This window comes from Microtus pennsylvanicus, chromosome 18 (assembly GCF_037038515.1).
Source record: "Microtus pennsylvanicus isolate mMicPen1 chromosome 18, mMicPen1.hap1, whole genome shotgun sequence".
NCBI lineage: Eukaryota > Metazoa > Chordata > Mammalia > Rodentia > Cricetidae > Microtus > Microtus pennsylvanicus.
The window spans coordinates 33,627,739-33,642,780 of record NC_134596.1 but is presented as its reverse complement, the minus strand read 5'-3'; the positions used below and the strand labels follow the sequence as shown (position 1 = coordinate 33,642,780).

Genomic DNA, 15,042 nt, shown 5'->3' with positions numbered 1-15,042 from the left:
GAACTAGCTCTTATAGATCAGGTTGGTCTCGAACTCACAGAGATCCACCTGCCTCTGCCTCCCGAGTGCTGGGATTAAAGGCATGCGCCAACACCGCCCGGTGAGATAAATCATTCTTAAACCCTTTGACAGACTTTCTTCTTAACTTACTCTCCTAAAAAGAGACTTAGCAGAAGATTATGAGCATCGTAATTTCAAAATGACACAATGATTTTGCAAGATTGTATTTAATGGATAGGTATTTTTGTTTTGTTTTGTTTATTTTGTTTTGTTTTTGAGACAGGGTTTTTATGAGTAGCTTTGGACCCTGTCCTGGAACTCGCTTTGTATACCAGGCTGTCCTTGTACTCACTGAGATCTACCTGCCTCTGTACTGGGATTAAAGATGTGTGCCACTACCACCCAGCATGGCTAGGTACTTCTAAAGGAGTCATAACTAATACAATTCATATCAGATATATAAAATAAAATAAAGAGAGAAAAATTTTAAGTAAGTGTTTAGATATTTTAACGTAATCTAACTTCAATTTTTCTCAAAGAAGATATGATCATACACCATAAATGGAATTAGTTATCACACTTTTTATTAGAATTTCCTTTTATAAATTATTATATTTGTGTATGTGTGTTGTGTGAGTATGGGTGCCCCAGTAGAGGTCAGAGTGTAAAACTCTGGGATAACTCTGAAGCCATTTCTGACGACTCTGAGGCCATTTCTGAGACCTCTCAGCTGCAGTGCTCCCTCCTCCCCTGTGAACCAAGGACCTAACAACTTTACATCTCCCTGTGTCCTTGTGGATGTTCTCCAAATAAAACTCAGCTATTGAAATTGGGGCAAGACAACCCTTCGATGTTAACTCAGTTCCTCCGCCTTGGTCAGGGGATATTGACTCAGTTACTCAGACACGGTTAGAATGACTCACAGATGTTCCCCCTTACTCTGCCTGATCTGGCAACCACTCTCCCGCCCTGGCCAGTCTAGTAGCCCTTTGAATCAGCCAATCCCAATTGTTGGAAAAACAACCCCCAGACTCCTCCCTTGTTTCTGTGTCTTTTCACTTCAAAAGTAGCCTGTACCAGCTTTTCCGGGTCTTTTGGCTTCTCGAATGCCGAAAGATCCTAGCCAAAAGACCCTGTTGTTAATTAATTAAAATTAATTAAACTCCTCATGCTTTTACATCAACTGCAATGTGAGAGTGGTCTCTTAGGGTGACTCCTTCTTGGTGACTGGACTTCAGGGTCCAGCAAGAGGACCCTGGTGTGTTGGGTTCCACTCTACAACTTGTTTGAGACAGGATATATTGTTTGTTGCTGGGTGTGTTAGGCAGATGGCTCATGAGCTTCTTAGTGTCTGCTCAAAAGAGACAGTCTCAGCCTCGGGAAAAGCCCAGGACCTTCATAAGCCTTGAGTATGTAACAGGAGATCCAGTTTTGATGACGTGATGATTCATCTGGTGGACAAGTCAATTACAGAGAGGAATCTCATTTTATCCCTCTATATGGCTTAAATAACAGTGACCAGCTATTATCCCAAGAGGGAATATAATGTTTTAAACCAAGTTGTCTAGAGACCTTAGAACAGGGAGCAAACACAAATCGGAGAGCTGGATTTAACCTACGACAAGATCAGAGTGAGGTAGCGCCTTGGAAGGCAGTTGCAGGGCACAGAAACATTAGATGTTAATGAGATGCTGAAACTTCAGTCTGCAGGAAGCTCAGATCAGGCAGTGAACTGAATAACCCCAGCCTGAGTGGCTAGAAGCTAATTTCATTCACCAAGTAAATAGCACTGGAGCTTGGTAGCCCTGTGTTTGAGATCAGTAGGTAGAGCATTTCGAGAGCCACCCCTTTGCTGCTGCTATTCACTGCTTTAAATCCTGAGAACTCCGAATGGCATCTCTATAGTACAGTCATTAATAAGAAACATTTCTAATTTAAATTTAGTTTTTTGAGAATTTCATGTGACTACTATTATTTACAAAATTTCCATCCTGTTTTACTTTGTTCTAACATTACCTTTGTTAAAACACCTTCCCTCTATTCACTATTGGCTCTGTGAAAGAAATTTCCTAGATAGACTATGGGACTGCAAAGTCTAGTTAACAGAACAAGTTGAAATATCGCAAATTTAGAATCGAACTCTCTTGGGATATTTTTAATAACTAACAACCATCATTGCTTTCTTCTGTATGTAACCTAACATCTTTATGATCATTGGGTAAAAGGTTTGTGAAATGCAGACTCCCACTTTTGACCAAAAAAAAAAAAGGCTAAGAATAGGGTCAGACACCATCTGGTGTCTCTAGGTTGGATATCTCTGCTCTTCTGTATATCACTTAATTGATATTTCCCCTGATGTATCTGCAAACTGTCTTGTCCAATGATTCTCTTTGTTCCATTGCTATAAAGCTTCATAGAACTCTTACCATGTTAGAAAAGAGTATTGGTGAAACCTGATTCCATGTTCTCACGTCATGGTCACTAACTTCTGGCTTCAGAGAACCTATCTTTTTTGTCTTTTGTTAATTTGAAATAAGAGCTGTTTGTTTTATGGAAAACTGCCTGTTAGGCCCACTTTTTCACATGGTGAGTAGAATATACAACTTGCTTTTGTATCACTAAACTGCTGGAATATGGTACGATGTTCTGAGCTGGCTAGGTTTACTGTCATTATGAGTAAGGGCAAAGCATAGCATTATACAACTGATAGAATTATAAATTCTAAATATATATGAGCCCATTCTCTGGAAAGAGATGGTAAACAAGGAGAAAAAAAAATCACAGTTAGTAAAAACAAGGATATTACCTTCCAGTGTGTTTCTAAAGCTGAAATTGGCAGTTTTATCCATGGAGCCAGTTTCATACTGGGTCAAACTCAGACAAAATTCCACATCTGCTGAAGACGGAAGTCTCGGGGTTTTGGCTTGGTCATGGTTTCCAGGGTTGCGTAGCAGTGGTCCCTCAGGTGTCCCGTCACATAAAGCCTGTTGGCTATTATACTCTTCTGGTCTGCTACAGATGATCTGGGAAAAGCACTTTATGTTAAATGACTTATGTCTGAGTCAAGTAGAGCAGGGAGAAATGTTGATATTACTCACCACTATCTTCATTCAGCTTCCTGACAATTAAGTGACAATGTCAATGGATGCAGTAGAGCTGGCAGGACAAGCAAAGGAATGTCACAGCCAGGGAAGAGTTGTCGTCCTACGTCTAGTAGTAACTACTTCCAGCAAGTAACACAGTGGCTTTGGTTTCCTAAGTCTTATGCACTAAATTGTGGTCAAATTGAGTACCTTCTATAAATATTTGAGATACAATTAATTTGCAAAACCTCTATCATATATTAATCACCATGTGAGGTTCTAAGTCTCGTTATGACAGGAAAGGCAGCTATGCTCCGTGTAAAGTCAAAATCCCATCACATGACCAATAACAAATACCCAACAGAAATATTTATCAAAAATAATTAGTAATACCAAGTACTGGTAAACATTCTATTCCCGGTTTTTGTTTTACTCATAACATCCATTTTTAATGTCTGGCTTGATATATAACATAGTCTTACTCACAGGAACTTTCGATGCTTAGCCTTTCTCCAAGTTCCTAGGTTCCTCCCTAGCAGCCAATGATTATTAAAACAATCATAATTCTTCACAGTTTTATAGGAGAAGTGTTAGGGTTCCATGCTGCATAAACTATTTTATTTAAGTCATGTGGCAATGCTTCCCATATTAATAAAGAAACTGAGGACAGACGAGAGGACAAATTCAAAATGAATAGTGTTTCCATCACAAACCAAGTGCTTCAGCTCAGTCTTTAATGTGTTCAGAGCTGCTATTTGTTCATTTACTTGCATTTTTGTGTGCATATGCGTATGTGGCACGCACATGTGTGTGTGCTTGCACATGTGTAGGTATGCATGTGTGTGTGTGTGCTGGTGTGCATGCACAAACATGTTTGTGTACGCCTGTGGAGGCCAGAGGATGATGCTGAGTATCTTTCTCAGTCATTCACTATGATGTACATTAAGACAAGGTCTCTCCCTGGAACAGCACTCATTCATTTGTCTAGTTTGGCTAGGAAGATTTCTCTGGAAATTTCCCATTTCCATTTTTTCAAGCAATCAATGCTAACAGGAAGCTATTACTTCTACTTAGGATTTAAGAGGTCCTGGTTCTATGATCTCAAGTGAGTCCTTAACTCACCAAGCCATTGCACCTTCCCTCTTTATACATTTGTAACTCACGCAGAGGAGTTCAACAGCCAAAGATTTTTATAGCACATTTATGTCAAAATAAACCCCAGAGCTCCGGGTCTTCATATAGCTTGCATATGATTTTGGCAAGCAGGATGCAGCACTGTCAGATGGAACTTGTTTATTTGAGCACAGGAACCCTTATCAGATTAATAATTGTGGACTGGAGAGATATTTCAGTGGCTAAGAGCACTGTCTGCTTTTCCAGAAAATCCAGGTTCAATTCCCAGCACCCACATCGCAGCTCATAATTGTCTGTAACTCCAGTTCCAGGGGATCTGACACCTTCATACCGATACACACAAAATAAATTATTTTAAAAAGATTAATTATTGTACTCAGAGGGAAGAAATGAAGAAAAAAGAATGAAGACTGGACTAGCAGATTTCTTTGGAATACTTCAGGGAGCCAGACACAGTACCAACAAGCTACCCAAGGTCAAAGAAAGAAATTTGGCTCCATTTTATGAATTCCAACTGTTGATAGCTCAAGGAATAGTTGGGAACTTTCCAGACACAAATTAGACTATCAAATGCCAGTCACAACAAAGATCAATGTTTAAAATGGTGGTCTAAGTTCTTCCTTCACTTAACTCTAAAGACTTTCTTGAAAGCCCTATCTGAAAATACAGTCAGTTACATTGGGAATTCAAGTTTCAGCAAGTCAATTTGAAGGACACACATTGAGTTCATGGAGTGATGTTGGTGAGAATTAATCTGTGTTAACTAATCTACCCATTTAGCTTTCACTCCATCAGCCAGGGCTGATGAAACACATCTGTTCCAACTTATACCAACACATGTAGGGAGCTTCATCTTCTGAAACTCTCCTGATCCTGAAAGACAATGGTAGTTGGTTCTTGCCATTCCTGTCAGTGGTTCCCAAAGACTGGAGACTAGCTGAGGGTAGTGCTACAACATAGGGAGAGACTTCCAACATTCCAGATAGGTAAGGGTGTTTCCCCAAAGAGAATGGGATAGCACAGGAGTAAAATCACATTGAGCACCTATGGTATGCTTTCTGACACTATGGCTTCACCGTGAAACACAAATTCACAGCAAAAATTATTCAGAATTTCAAGATAAGAATTGCAAGATGATTAAACCTCAAAGCTTAGGTCTACTTCTGAGCATGGTGCACTACAGTGGATTTTGAGCATTGTACACTGCTCACTGTTCTAGTGTGCATTTTTCGCTGTGATCAAAGACTGACCAGAACAATCTTAGACAGAAAAGGTTTTACTTGAATCATAGGATAAAGTCTGTCCTAGGGAAAGGCCGTAGTAGAAACCTGAAGGCAGGGAATGTAGCAGAGACAACGGAGGAGTGCTGCTTCCTGGCTTGCTTCCCTTGACTGGGTGTGAACTGCTCAGTTATGCTTCCTCTACAGTCCAGGCCCATTCACCCAAAAATGGGACTACCCAGGGTAGTCTGACTCTTCCCACATCAATCAGCAGTCAAGAAAGTCCATTAGGAAGCCAACATGTTAATCTGTTGGAAGTAAATTCTTAAATGAGACCCCTCTTCCCAGGTAGGTCGAATTGGTGTAGCATTGACAAAAATAGTCATTTCACCCATAAACCTGTTCTTGATGTAGAACTCAGTTCCATGTATTCTTTCTATTTATAATCTTTTTTATTTTTATTTATTTATATTTTGGACTTTTGAGATAGGGTCTCTCTGTTTAACATTCCCAGATGTCCTGGAACTCTGTAGACCAGGCTGGCCTCGAACTCACAGAGATCTGCCTCCTGCAGCCTCCCATGTGCTGGGGTTAAAGGCAGGTAACATCATTGCCTGACCTCTATGTATGGTGAGTTTCATGACTTACCTACCAATTACATTAATGAAAATTCTCATATTCTGAGCATATACATCTGTTTATGACTTCAAATTTAAACATAGTTTTCATAAATTGCAAGTATTTTATTTACATCAAATTTATTTCTCTGTACTTTTTTTACACCAACAAGCCTGCAGTTAAAGCCAGGAAGCAATGTATTTCACTTTGTATGTTGCTCTCCATTTTCGTTCATATTGACTCTGTCAAACATTATTTTCAATTCTCCCTCCAAAACAGTAATGGGGACTGATCGATCGGCAGTTAGAATTAACCAGACTAGCTCTAATATAAAACATTCAGCTTTAATAAAGGGAAGAAGGGCAATTTACAAAACCTGGGTTCTAGCGATCAGGAGCACAGGAAAAACAAAGAGGAAGAAGGAGCCATACCTGCAAGATTTATCTGTATTTCTTGGCCTTAGGGGGACACACCCCCAAAACAGAATGTGATTGGCTGAGCTTCCCCATGAAAACAGATCTTTATCCACGCGGTGGTGGCGCTTGCCTTTAATCTCTGGAGGCAGAGGCTGGCAGATCTCTGTGAGTTCAAGGCCAGCCTTGTCTACGGGGCTAGTTCCAGGACAGGCTCCAAGGCCACAGAGAAACCCCGTCTCGAAAAATCAAAAAAAAAAAACCAAAAAAAAACCCACACAAAACCCAACAATAACAACAACAAAAAAAACCCAGGTCTTTCTATCCTATGTGATCCTGCTACTGAGACCACAGTGCCTCCCCTGCTTTGGACTCTGCTCGTGTTTTTTTTTGCACTCCACATTTTTACCCATGACTAAACAGAGATATCTTCACATGGGTCCAAGATCCTACCTGTTCTTCAGGACCAAGAAAAAGACTTAGTAAAAATGATTACCAATGACTGTCTCAAAAGGATCTGACAAAGAAGGGAAATGGTTGTAGATATCCATTCAAATCAGGTTGCTTATGCAGCCTAGAAATCCCAACCCCAAAAAATTCAAAATCCAGAATGTTGAAACTCTATATGACAGAAGCAGGGATAGTGTTAAGTGTGCTAACACTGCATAAAATTACCTTTGAGCTGTAAGTGTAAGGAATATAAGAAACATAAATGAATTTTCTATTTAGACTTAAGTCTCATCTTTAAAGTATCCATTTCTTTACTAATGAAATATTTGAAAATCTGTAAATACAGCATTGCTGATCCTAAAGCTTTATCTACTTCATTTATTTTTTCACATTAATGAGTCATGAATAGTTTCAGAAAAGTAGTTCAATTTCTGACCTGAATGTAACAGTTTAGAAGTTGATTGACTAGACACTATTGCAGGCACAGAGAGGAAGTCATTTTCAGTTCTCTTTGACTAATAATCCTCAAGATACTTCCAGAAGGTCTTATTGCAGAAAAGACTTTTGCAGCAGACTCGGTTAAATTAGAGAGGTTGGATGGAACTATTCTTGCTGAAATGCCAACTTCCATGTGACTAAGTGCTTAGGTGATGGAGGCATTAGTAATGCAGAGAAAAGAAACCCTGGTTACAGAAATGGGGTAGAAAACTTGGCTCCAGATTATTTATGTTTGATTCAGAGGCAGGGCATTGGCATTACCTGTCTTGGAAGCTGTATTCTGAAATATAGTGTCTAATATTAATTCTATTAACCCCAGGCCCTCAGGCTGCTCACCCAGACTCTCTGTCAAGGCTTTTCATTTTTAAATGGAGAGCGTAAAGATTCTTTATTCAGGATCAAGTCGTCCAATATACTTAAAGTTCATGTTGCCGCATCCTTTGGCACATGTGTAAAGGATCCAACAATTATGGCTGGCTTGTAGCTCAGTTCTAGTCAACTTGCCTAGCATTTATAAGTCCCTAGGTTCTACCCTCAAAATGTTTCACCCCTAATAGTGCCAAAAATTATAATTACTTTTAACATAAAGCCATTACTTCAATATCTAAGTTGTGTTTATCACTAGGTATATGAGTGTTGAATGTTCATTATTATGATAACTGATCCTGTTGCATCACTTAAAATACAGTATTTCCCACACATTCAAATGAAAACAATATGGCAAAGACTTAACAAGTAATTTTACACGAACTCATTACTTTAAATTGTTTTATAGTAACATATTCAGCTAGTCTATTTTTTTAGTAACAAAATTGTCACCAAAGTAACTAAGTAATTTCCTGGGGAGTCGCATAGGTAAGTTAGAGAAGTCTACAAATTTATGTTTATGTGTATAAAAGGACAGTGGCTTTCACAGTGTAGTCCATTGGTTTCTCATTCATTCAGTTGTTTCATTAGCATAGAGAATAAGCATATATGAGATAGCACTTCTTTTTCTTGTTGGGAAACATTAAAGTAGTGAATTCTAAATGGCTTGTTTAGTAGAGTTTGGCAAATGGCAGAACTTGGACTGAGCCTAGGTCTTCTGGTGAAAATTTGGTTCTTTCTCCTTCCAAGCACATATGAGGTGTGCATATGCAAGGGGGAGCATATTCAAATATCCAAGTCTAAAGAAGTAAAGAAAGAGAAACCAAAGGAACAGGTGTAATCGAATGGAAGGGGAAACATGATAGTGTTCTCTTAAATTATAGGAAGTAGCAATAAACTACCAGCTCTTAAAAGCCTTCAGGAACAAAGATTTTTATTACGGTATTTAAGTTTTTCCTGAAAAAAAAAAGAAAGAAAGTAAAAGACTAAACCATATGACATTCCATGAAATCTTTCATAAAGAAAAAAGAGAAGCTGTGATTTCCCGGAGCTGTTGTCATGGTTACCTAAACCCATGACTTTCTGCTGAAAAGTGACTTTGTTTTTCATCCCCCTGTGGCTTCCATGTGATATGCTTTCCACCTGATGAGTGAATTCTCTGGCTGCTGTTCGCTCCCGTCCATCATAGGAACTGTGTTTCTCTCCATTGTGATCCGCCGAGACAGCTCTGTTCGACACACCTTTTCTGCTAAGCTTGGCTTCTCTTGTTTACATAACATTATATCTAATTGTGTTTAGCACAGATATTTTGTACATAAATGTCACTGAGTACCTTCTTTTTTACTAAAAATTATGGACTATTTTCAGGGAAACATTTATGCTTCTACCTGAAAATATTTTTGAGAATAATCAAACAAAAAGTAAATAACAAGCTAGGAAAAGACAGAATGTCCATTAAACCCTATTTCTTCTAAGAAAATTAACCTTAATTATTTGACTTTATGTAGTATCTCCTGTCAGAGAAAGCTTGTCAGAAAATCATTTCATTTCAAATAATGCTTAGATGTATTATGACCTATACCATATATTTTCATGTACACATTTACACACACACACACACACACACACACACACGCATTCACACTCATGTAGACCAATAAACACTGTACAAATTGCCTCCAACCTAGTTGTTAACTAAGTGCTGTCTGTTGGCATCTTTGTGTCTTTCACGTTGAGAATTCTGGGCTCTGAAAATATGGGCTGACATCTCAGAAATTCATCTAGGACAAGATTTAAATTTCTCTGATTTTCATTTTTGTTCAATTCAGCATGTACTTATGGAGCACATTCTGTCTGTATGCCATGGCCCCTATATATATATGGATATAAGTTTATTTATGAATAGTTCCTACCTTGGGGAATCTGACAGTCGAAAAAAACAAAAAAAAAACCATTCACATGTTCTGAAATATTACAGAAGTGGTACGATAAATCTGCACAAAGTGTGGAACAAAGGGAAGGAAATCAGTTCTATCAGACATAAATCAATGCATCTGTCTTCCTCAGTGTTTGATGTACGTGAATTCATTTTTTTTTAACATTTTATGTGTATGGGTGTTTTCCTTAATGCATGTCCATGGATCATGTGTGTTCTTGGTGCCCATAGCAGCCAGAAATAGATGTCAGATCCCTTGGGGTGGGGATTGGAGCTACAGATAGTTGCAAGCCATCTTATGGGTGCTAGGAATCAAGGCTGCGTCAACTGGAAGAGAACTTAAGATAGAAAAAGTAGCCACTTCTCAAATTATTTTTTTTCTTTTTTTTTTAATTTATTTATTTATTAAGGATTTCTGCCTCCTCCCCGCAACCGCCTCCCATTTCCCTCCCCCTCCCCCGATCAAGTCACCCTCCCTCATCTGCTCAAAGAGCAATCAGGGTTCCCTGACCTGTGGGAAGCCCAAGGACCGCCCACCTCTATCCAGGTCTCCTAAGGTGAGCATCCAAACTGCCTAGGCTCCCCCAAAGCCAGTACGTGCAGTAGGATCAAAAACCCACTGCGATTGTTCTTGAGTTCTCAGTATTCCTCATTGTCCTCTATGTTCAGCTAGTCCGGATTTATCCCATGCTTTTTCAGACCCAGGCCAGCTGGCCTTGGTGAGTTCCCGATAGAACAGCACGAGCAAGGAACTCAGGACCGCGAGGGGTGCACCCACCTCTCAAATTATACATCCATAAATTAGTTTGTTTTTAAACCCGCTTTAAGCGTAAGTCAAAACAGTTTACTTTCATAGAAATGGGATACATAGTCTTTGGGGTTCTGTTCTATGGAGTTTTCTGTATGCAAATCCTTCTACTGTTTCAGGCCTATCATTACAATGTGAGCACCCCATGAAGTACCACAAAAGACCTCTGATTTTGGGATGGATAAATACTATCAAATCTCTAACATTTCCTTTTGTAAAGTAAAAGCGTATCTTAAGTCAAGCAATGAGCAGAAGCCCATATGAAATGGGCTATCGGCCTAGTTAATTTGGAAGGTATTAATGAGCTCATTTTAACTTGGAAGCTATTTGATCTCATCTAACACAAAACAGCGTAGTTTTTAATTTGAATGTTTAATTTAGACAAAAGCATTCAAATTAATGGTGTGTTCATTACAGAAGCTGTGTTTTCATAAAGGAAAGCAAAGAGATAACCAAACAATCTCCATATTAATTAAACCCGTGAATCTTAGTGCTGGCTGCAAATTGGAGCCACACAAAGAGGTTTAAGAGTACAAGTACCCCTGGGAGGCTGAGGCAGGAGGATTGCTATGCTTTAGAGGCCGGCTGAGCTGTAAAGTGAGTCCCAGGGCAGCCTAAGGCTACAGTGTAGGACCTTTTCCCCATATACACAAAAAAATGCACACTGGAACTTTATAATAGACCAATGGATTCTGTGTTTCCAGCAAGTAGATAGATCACTGATATTTAAGCAACTGCAGAGCAATCACAAACTGAGATGGTTGTAATACAGACAGTTATAGGATTAAACAATACAAACACTTAAATTTTTATAATTTAAGTCAGTAGGTGTCTTGTCTGCATGTATGTTTGTGCATCCTGTATGGGCGTGGTGCCCAGGGAAATCAGAAAAGGATGTCAGAGACCTATAAATAGAGTTACAGATGGTTGTAACATGCCATCCTGGTGCTGGGAATTGAACTCAGTTGTCTAAGAGAATAACCAACATTATTTTTTTTTTCATTTTTTCAGACTCAAACAATCCTAATTTGCTTTGATTAAAAAAAAACCCTAATTCTTTTCCTTCTGTCTAAACCTTTGGTTTACTTTTGAAGTAATTTTCATTTTTCTTCGGAGCATATTAACTGAAGAGGGATTTCAAAAGGACATTTCCATGGAGGCGAATATGTTTTGACCATATCCCTCTTCCCAAGCCTTCTAACCCTCTCCTAATGGGAACGGGCAGTGAGAGAAAAATATCCATTTTTGAAGTGCTTTAACAAAATAGATGATTGTATGAATAAAGAAAATAGACAATGTCAATTAGTTTATCTGTCTTGTTTGCAACCATTTATCCCTGGACAGGGCACAGATTAGGCGTCCTGACACTCACTTTGTAGACCAGGCTGTCCTCGAACTCAGATTGCTGGGATTAAAAGTGTGCACCACCACACAACCTTATTTTTGAAAATGTTGTTTGCTTGCAAAGGTTTTTGTTGTTTTGTTTTGCTAATTCTATTTTTTTTAAAATTTTGCTTGTTTTTCCTCAGTGCTTTTATTTCTTTCACTTTGCTAATGTTGTGTAAAAAAAAACAAAAACAAAAACAAAAAAACCTCCTCCATGGCACTGTAATTGCAGTACAAGTTTGCAGGCAATTTTAGCCTACGGTTATAGCAATTATAGTTCATGGTTTACTAAGCCAGATAAATCTATTGTGGTTTTAAATTTTATTTTATTTCATTTGCTTTTTTTTTAAAGTTATACAGTTGACCATAATCATAAGATGAATTCAGCACTCAAAACATGACTAGAAACGTTAAATATGGGTATCATATGGAAGTAAACGCCATGTAATTAAATATTAATTTATACCTTCTTACTGAACTCAGTATATATATTTTAACCTTTGATAATTTAGATGATCCTTCAACCTTACTGCATCAAGTGAAGCTATGAAGCAAATCAAAGTATTGTATAGCAAGGAGAATCCCACATCCAAGGCTGACATAATTTAGAGCAATAGCCAGAGGAGGAGAGAGATAGGTGAGGGGATTGAAGTTTGTCAATTAAGGTAGAATAACTGAAAACGTACAGCAAAATAATTTTCCAGCAAAACTCCTCTATATACAATAATTACTAAGTTTAGTAAACAGTTGACACCATTGACACCAGGAAATAGCAGCTGTATTTTACAGTGGCGTTTTAAGAGGCCCCATTTTGAAAGTGTATGAGCATGAGGAATAAAGTGAATTTGAATTTCAGAACTCTCAAGAGTGGGGCAGCCTGTGCGTTGTTCTTTTCGTTGTGTTTGACTTGGTCTTCAGAATAGGAGCATTAGGGAATTTTAGAAGGTAAGACAGAAAAAAAAAATCTCTCAGATGTGTGTTTATTTAAAGGAAAAACATTTTAACACTTCTTTTTTATTTTTTGCCTCTAATGCAGAATAAAGAAAAATAATAAGAGAAATGAAACTCTAATCTCAAAATAGAAATTACTTAATCTTGTTTCTATCATTTGTAAATTAGGAAAAAGGCTAATTTGTTTTCTTCATCCTAATAAAAAAATTTTTCAGATGCAGATCCTTTCAAAAGGCCAGTCTTGTCCCTAAAGGGGTTAGTCAGACAATCATTTTAGCTGTTAACAAATACCATCTTTGCTATTTACCAAAAGGGCTGTCATGTAATTTTAACAAATTATATATATCTTAAGGCTTTAAAATAGGGATATGTTGATATTAAATGTACATTGAATCAGTTAATGTATATAAATACTTTCAACAGTGATTCACATATTCTAAATATTCATTCAACAGATTTTAGGTTATTTTAAGCTAAAACAACTGAAGATTTTGTGTCCAATCAGTGTTTATTAAGCATTCATGTAATAAAGTTCATCATTGATACTTAGTGAAGTATTCCAGCACTGTCCCTTGAAGATTCTACTTAATTGGTCTGGGTTAGGGACAGGAATTTTATTTTTAAGTACTATAGCCTATAAATTTTATTGGTAATGTTAATTTTGTTATTCAGAAGCATGGACTAAGATAATCTGCTTACTCCATCTATTCCTAAATAACTCTGAGCTACTGTTTATGCCAGATACCACCCTAGGTACTAGGAAAACAGTGGTAAGCCAAAAAGTCTTTGTTTATGACAGATTAGAAACCCAATTAAGCTATTAGATATTAGGTGAATAAGCATTAGTTATGATTTCGAAGTGTTCTCAAGAAAAAGTCAAGAAGCATAAGAATCTCCTAGTTAGGCTTTTCTCCACTGAGAGATCCGCAGAGATGTGCACAGAGACTTGCATGCAGATGTGGCTGCTGAAGTACCACTCCTCTCTCCCTCTGCATGTAAAGAGCATCTTACCTGCCAGGAGGAGAAGAACGATGCTGGGCTGAGTAGATTAGGGTTTTCAGGGTGGCGACCTCCCAAGAACTCATCAGTGCAAATGTTACAGTTTTCTGCATCGCGCCAGTCCCAGTATGGAATGGTGAAGTTCTCATCCCCTGTTAGCTCCTGTATTTCTCGTTCCCACCGTAGCAAGAAAAGTCTGTGCCAAGGCAGAAAACCTGGTGCTTCGTGGGCAAAATCAATGTCCCTCCAGACTTCAGAGCCTCCTAGCAGGGTGTCTCTTGACACATAGTAATGCATCCATACAAAGAGGTCATAGATGTTGATATCACTAAACATGGGTGTTGAGCCATTGTTCATTTGCTCATACGTGCCTGTGGGGATGACATAGGCTGGGCTGATAGTATGCTTTGCTAAAGTTAAGTAAGCAAGGAACTTATTCTTTTCTGGGACACTCAGATCATAGATGTTTCTTCTGATTAAGAGTCGCTTCTCTGTGCAATTTGGGCCCCCAAACCCAAACTTACAGTTTCCGCAGTTGAATCCCATGAAGTTGTCAGAGCACTGGCAGGTCCTATTATAAAAGACAGAGGGCCAGGACTCACGGTCATCCACCCCTTTGAAGGGGAATTGAGGTCCAGAGGGTGCATTGGACAGAACGACATCCTGGCAGGAACCTCTGCCTGAAAGCTGACCGCAGGGACTCCCATCACCCGTCCATGGCGGACAGCATTCTTTTGCCATCAAGTTTCTTGAGGAGGCACAAGCTCTAGGGAAGTGGCCAGAAGAGATCTGGAAACTCCAGCAAAGGCAAAACAAAACAGCCAGGAACATTTTTCCCTTTAGATGATACAGGATCTGCTTAAATGGGTTAAGGAGAGTCACAGACTTCTTTTTACAGCAACCCCCTACGGTGACTATCACATGTCTTGGCTAAGACCTATATAACCACTCCCCCTTCCTACATCAAATACTCTCAGTCTTTACTCTAAGCTTTTATCTTCTGGAAAGCACATGACTAACTTTCCCTTGGAGTTTGCACACAGCCTACTATGAGGTAGACTGACGTCTAAGGAAGATATTTTGTTAATTGATACGAAACTAGCAATGATTCAGATTTTCAAATGACAATTATACCAAGACCAGATTATTTCCTGTGAATAAAAAAATCAAGAAACTTCTG

General features: G+C 38.6%; 1 protein-coding gene across 2 annotated transcripts in view; it reads right to left on the bottom strand.

Moving 5' to 3' along the window:
- Positions 1-14,693, bottom strand: part of Tyr (tyrosinase) — a 40,456-nt gene extending 25,763 nt beyond the window's left edge. For both annotated transcript variants that reach the window (XM_075952954.1, XM_075952955.1), the window contains exons 1-2: positions 13,875-14,693; positions 2,807-3,023 (exon numbers count right to left, since the gene is read on the bottom strand). In XM_075952954.1, the coding sequence (XP_075809069.1) occupies positions 2,807-3,023; positions 13,875-14,693 (1,036 nt within the window). The remainder of the gene's footprint in view (positions 1-2,806; positions 3,024-13,874) is intronic.
- Between the last annotated feature and the right edge of the window lie 349 nt (positions 14,694-15,042).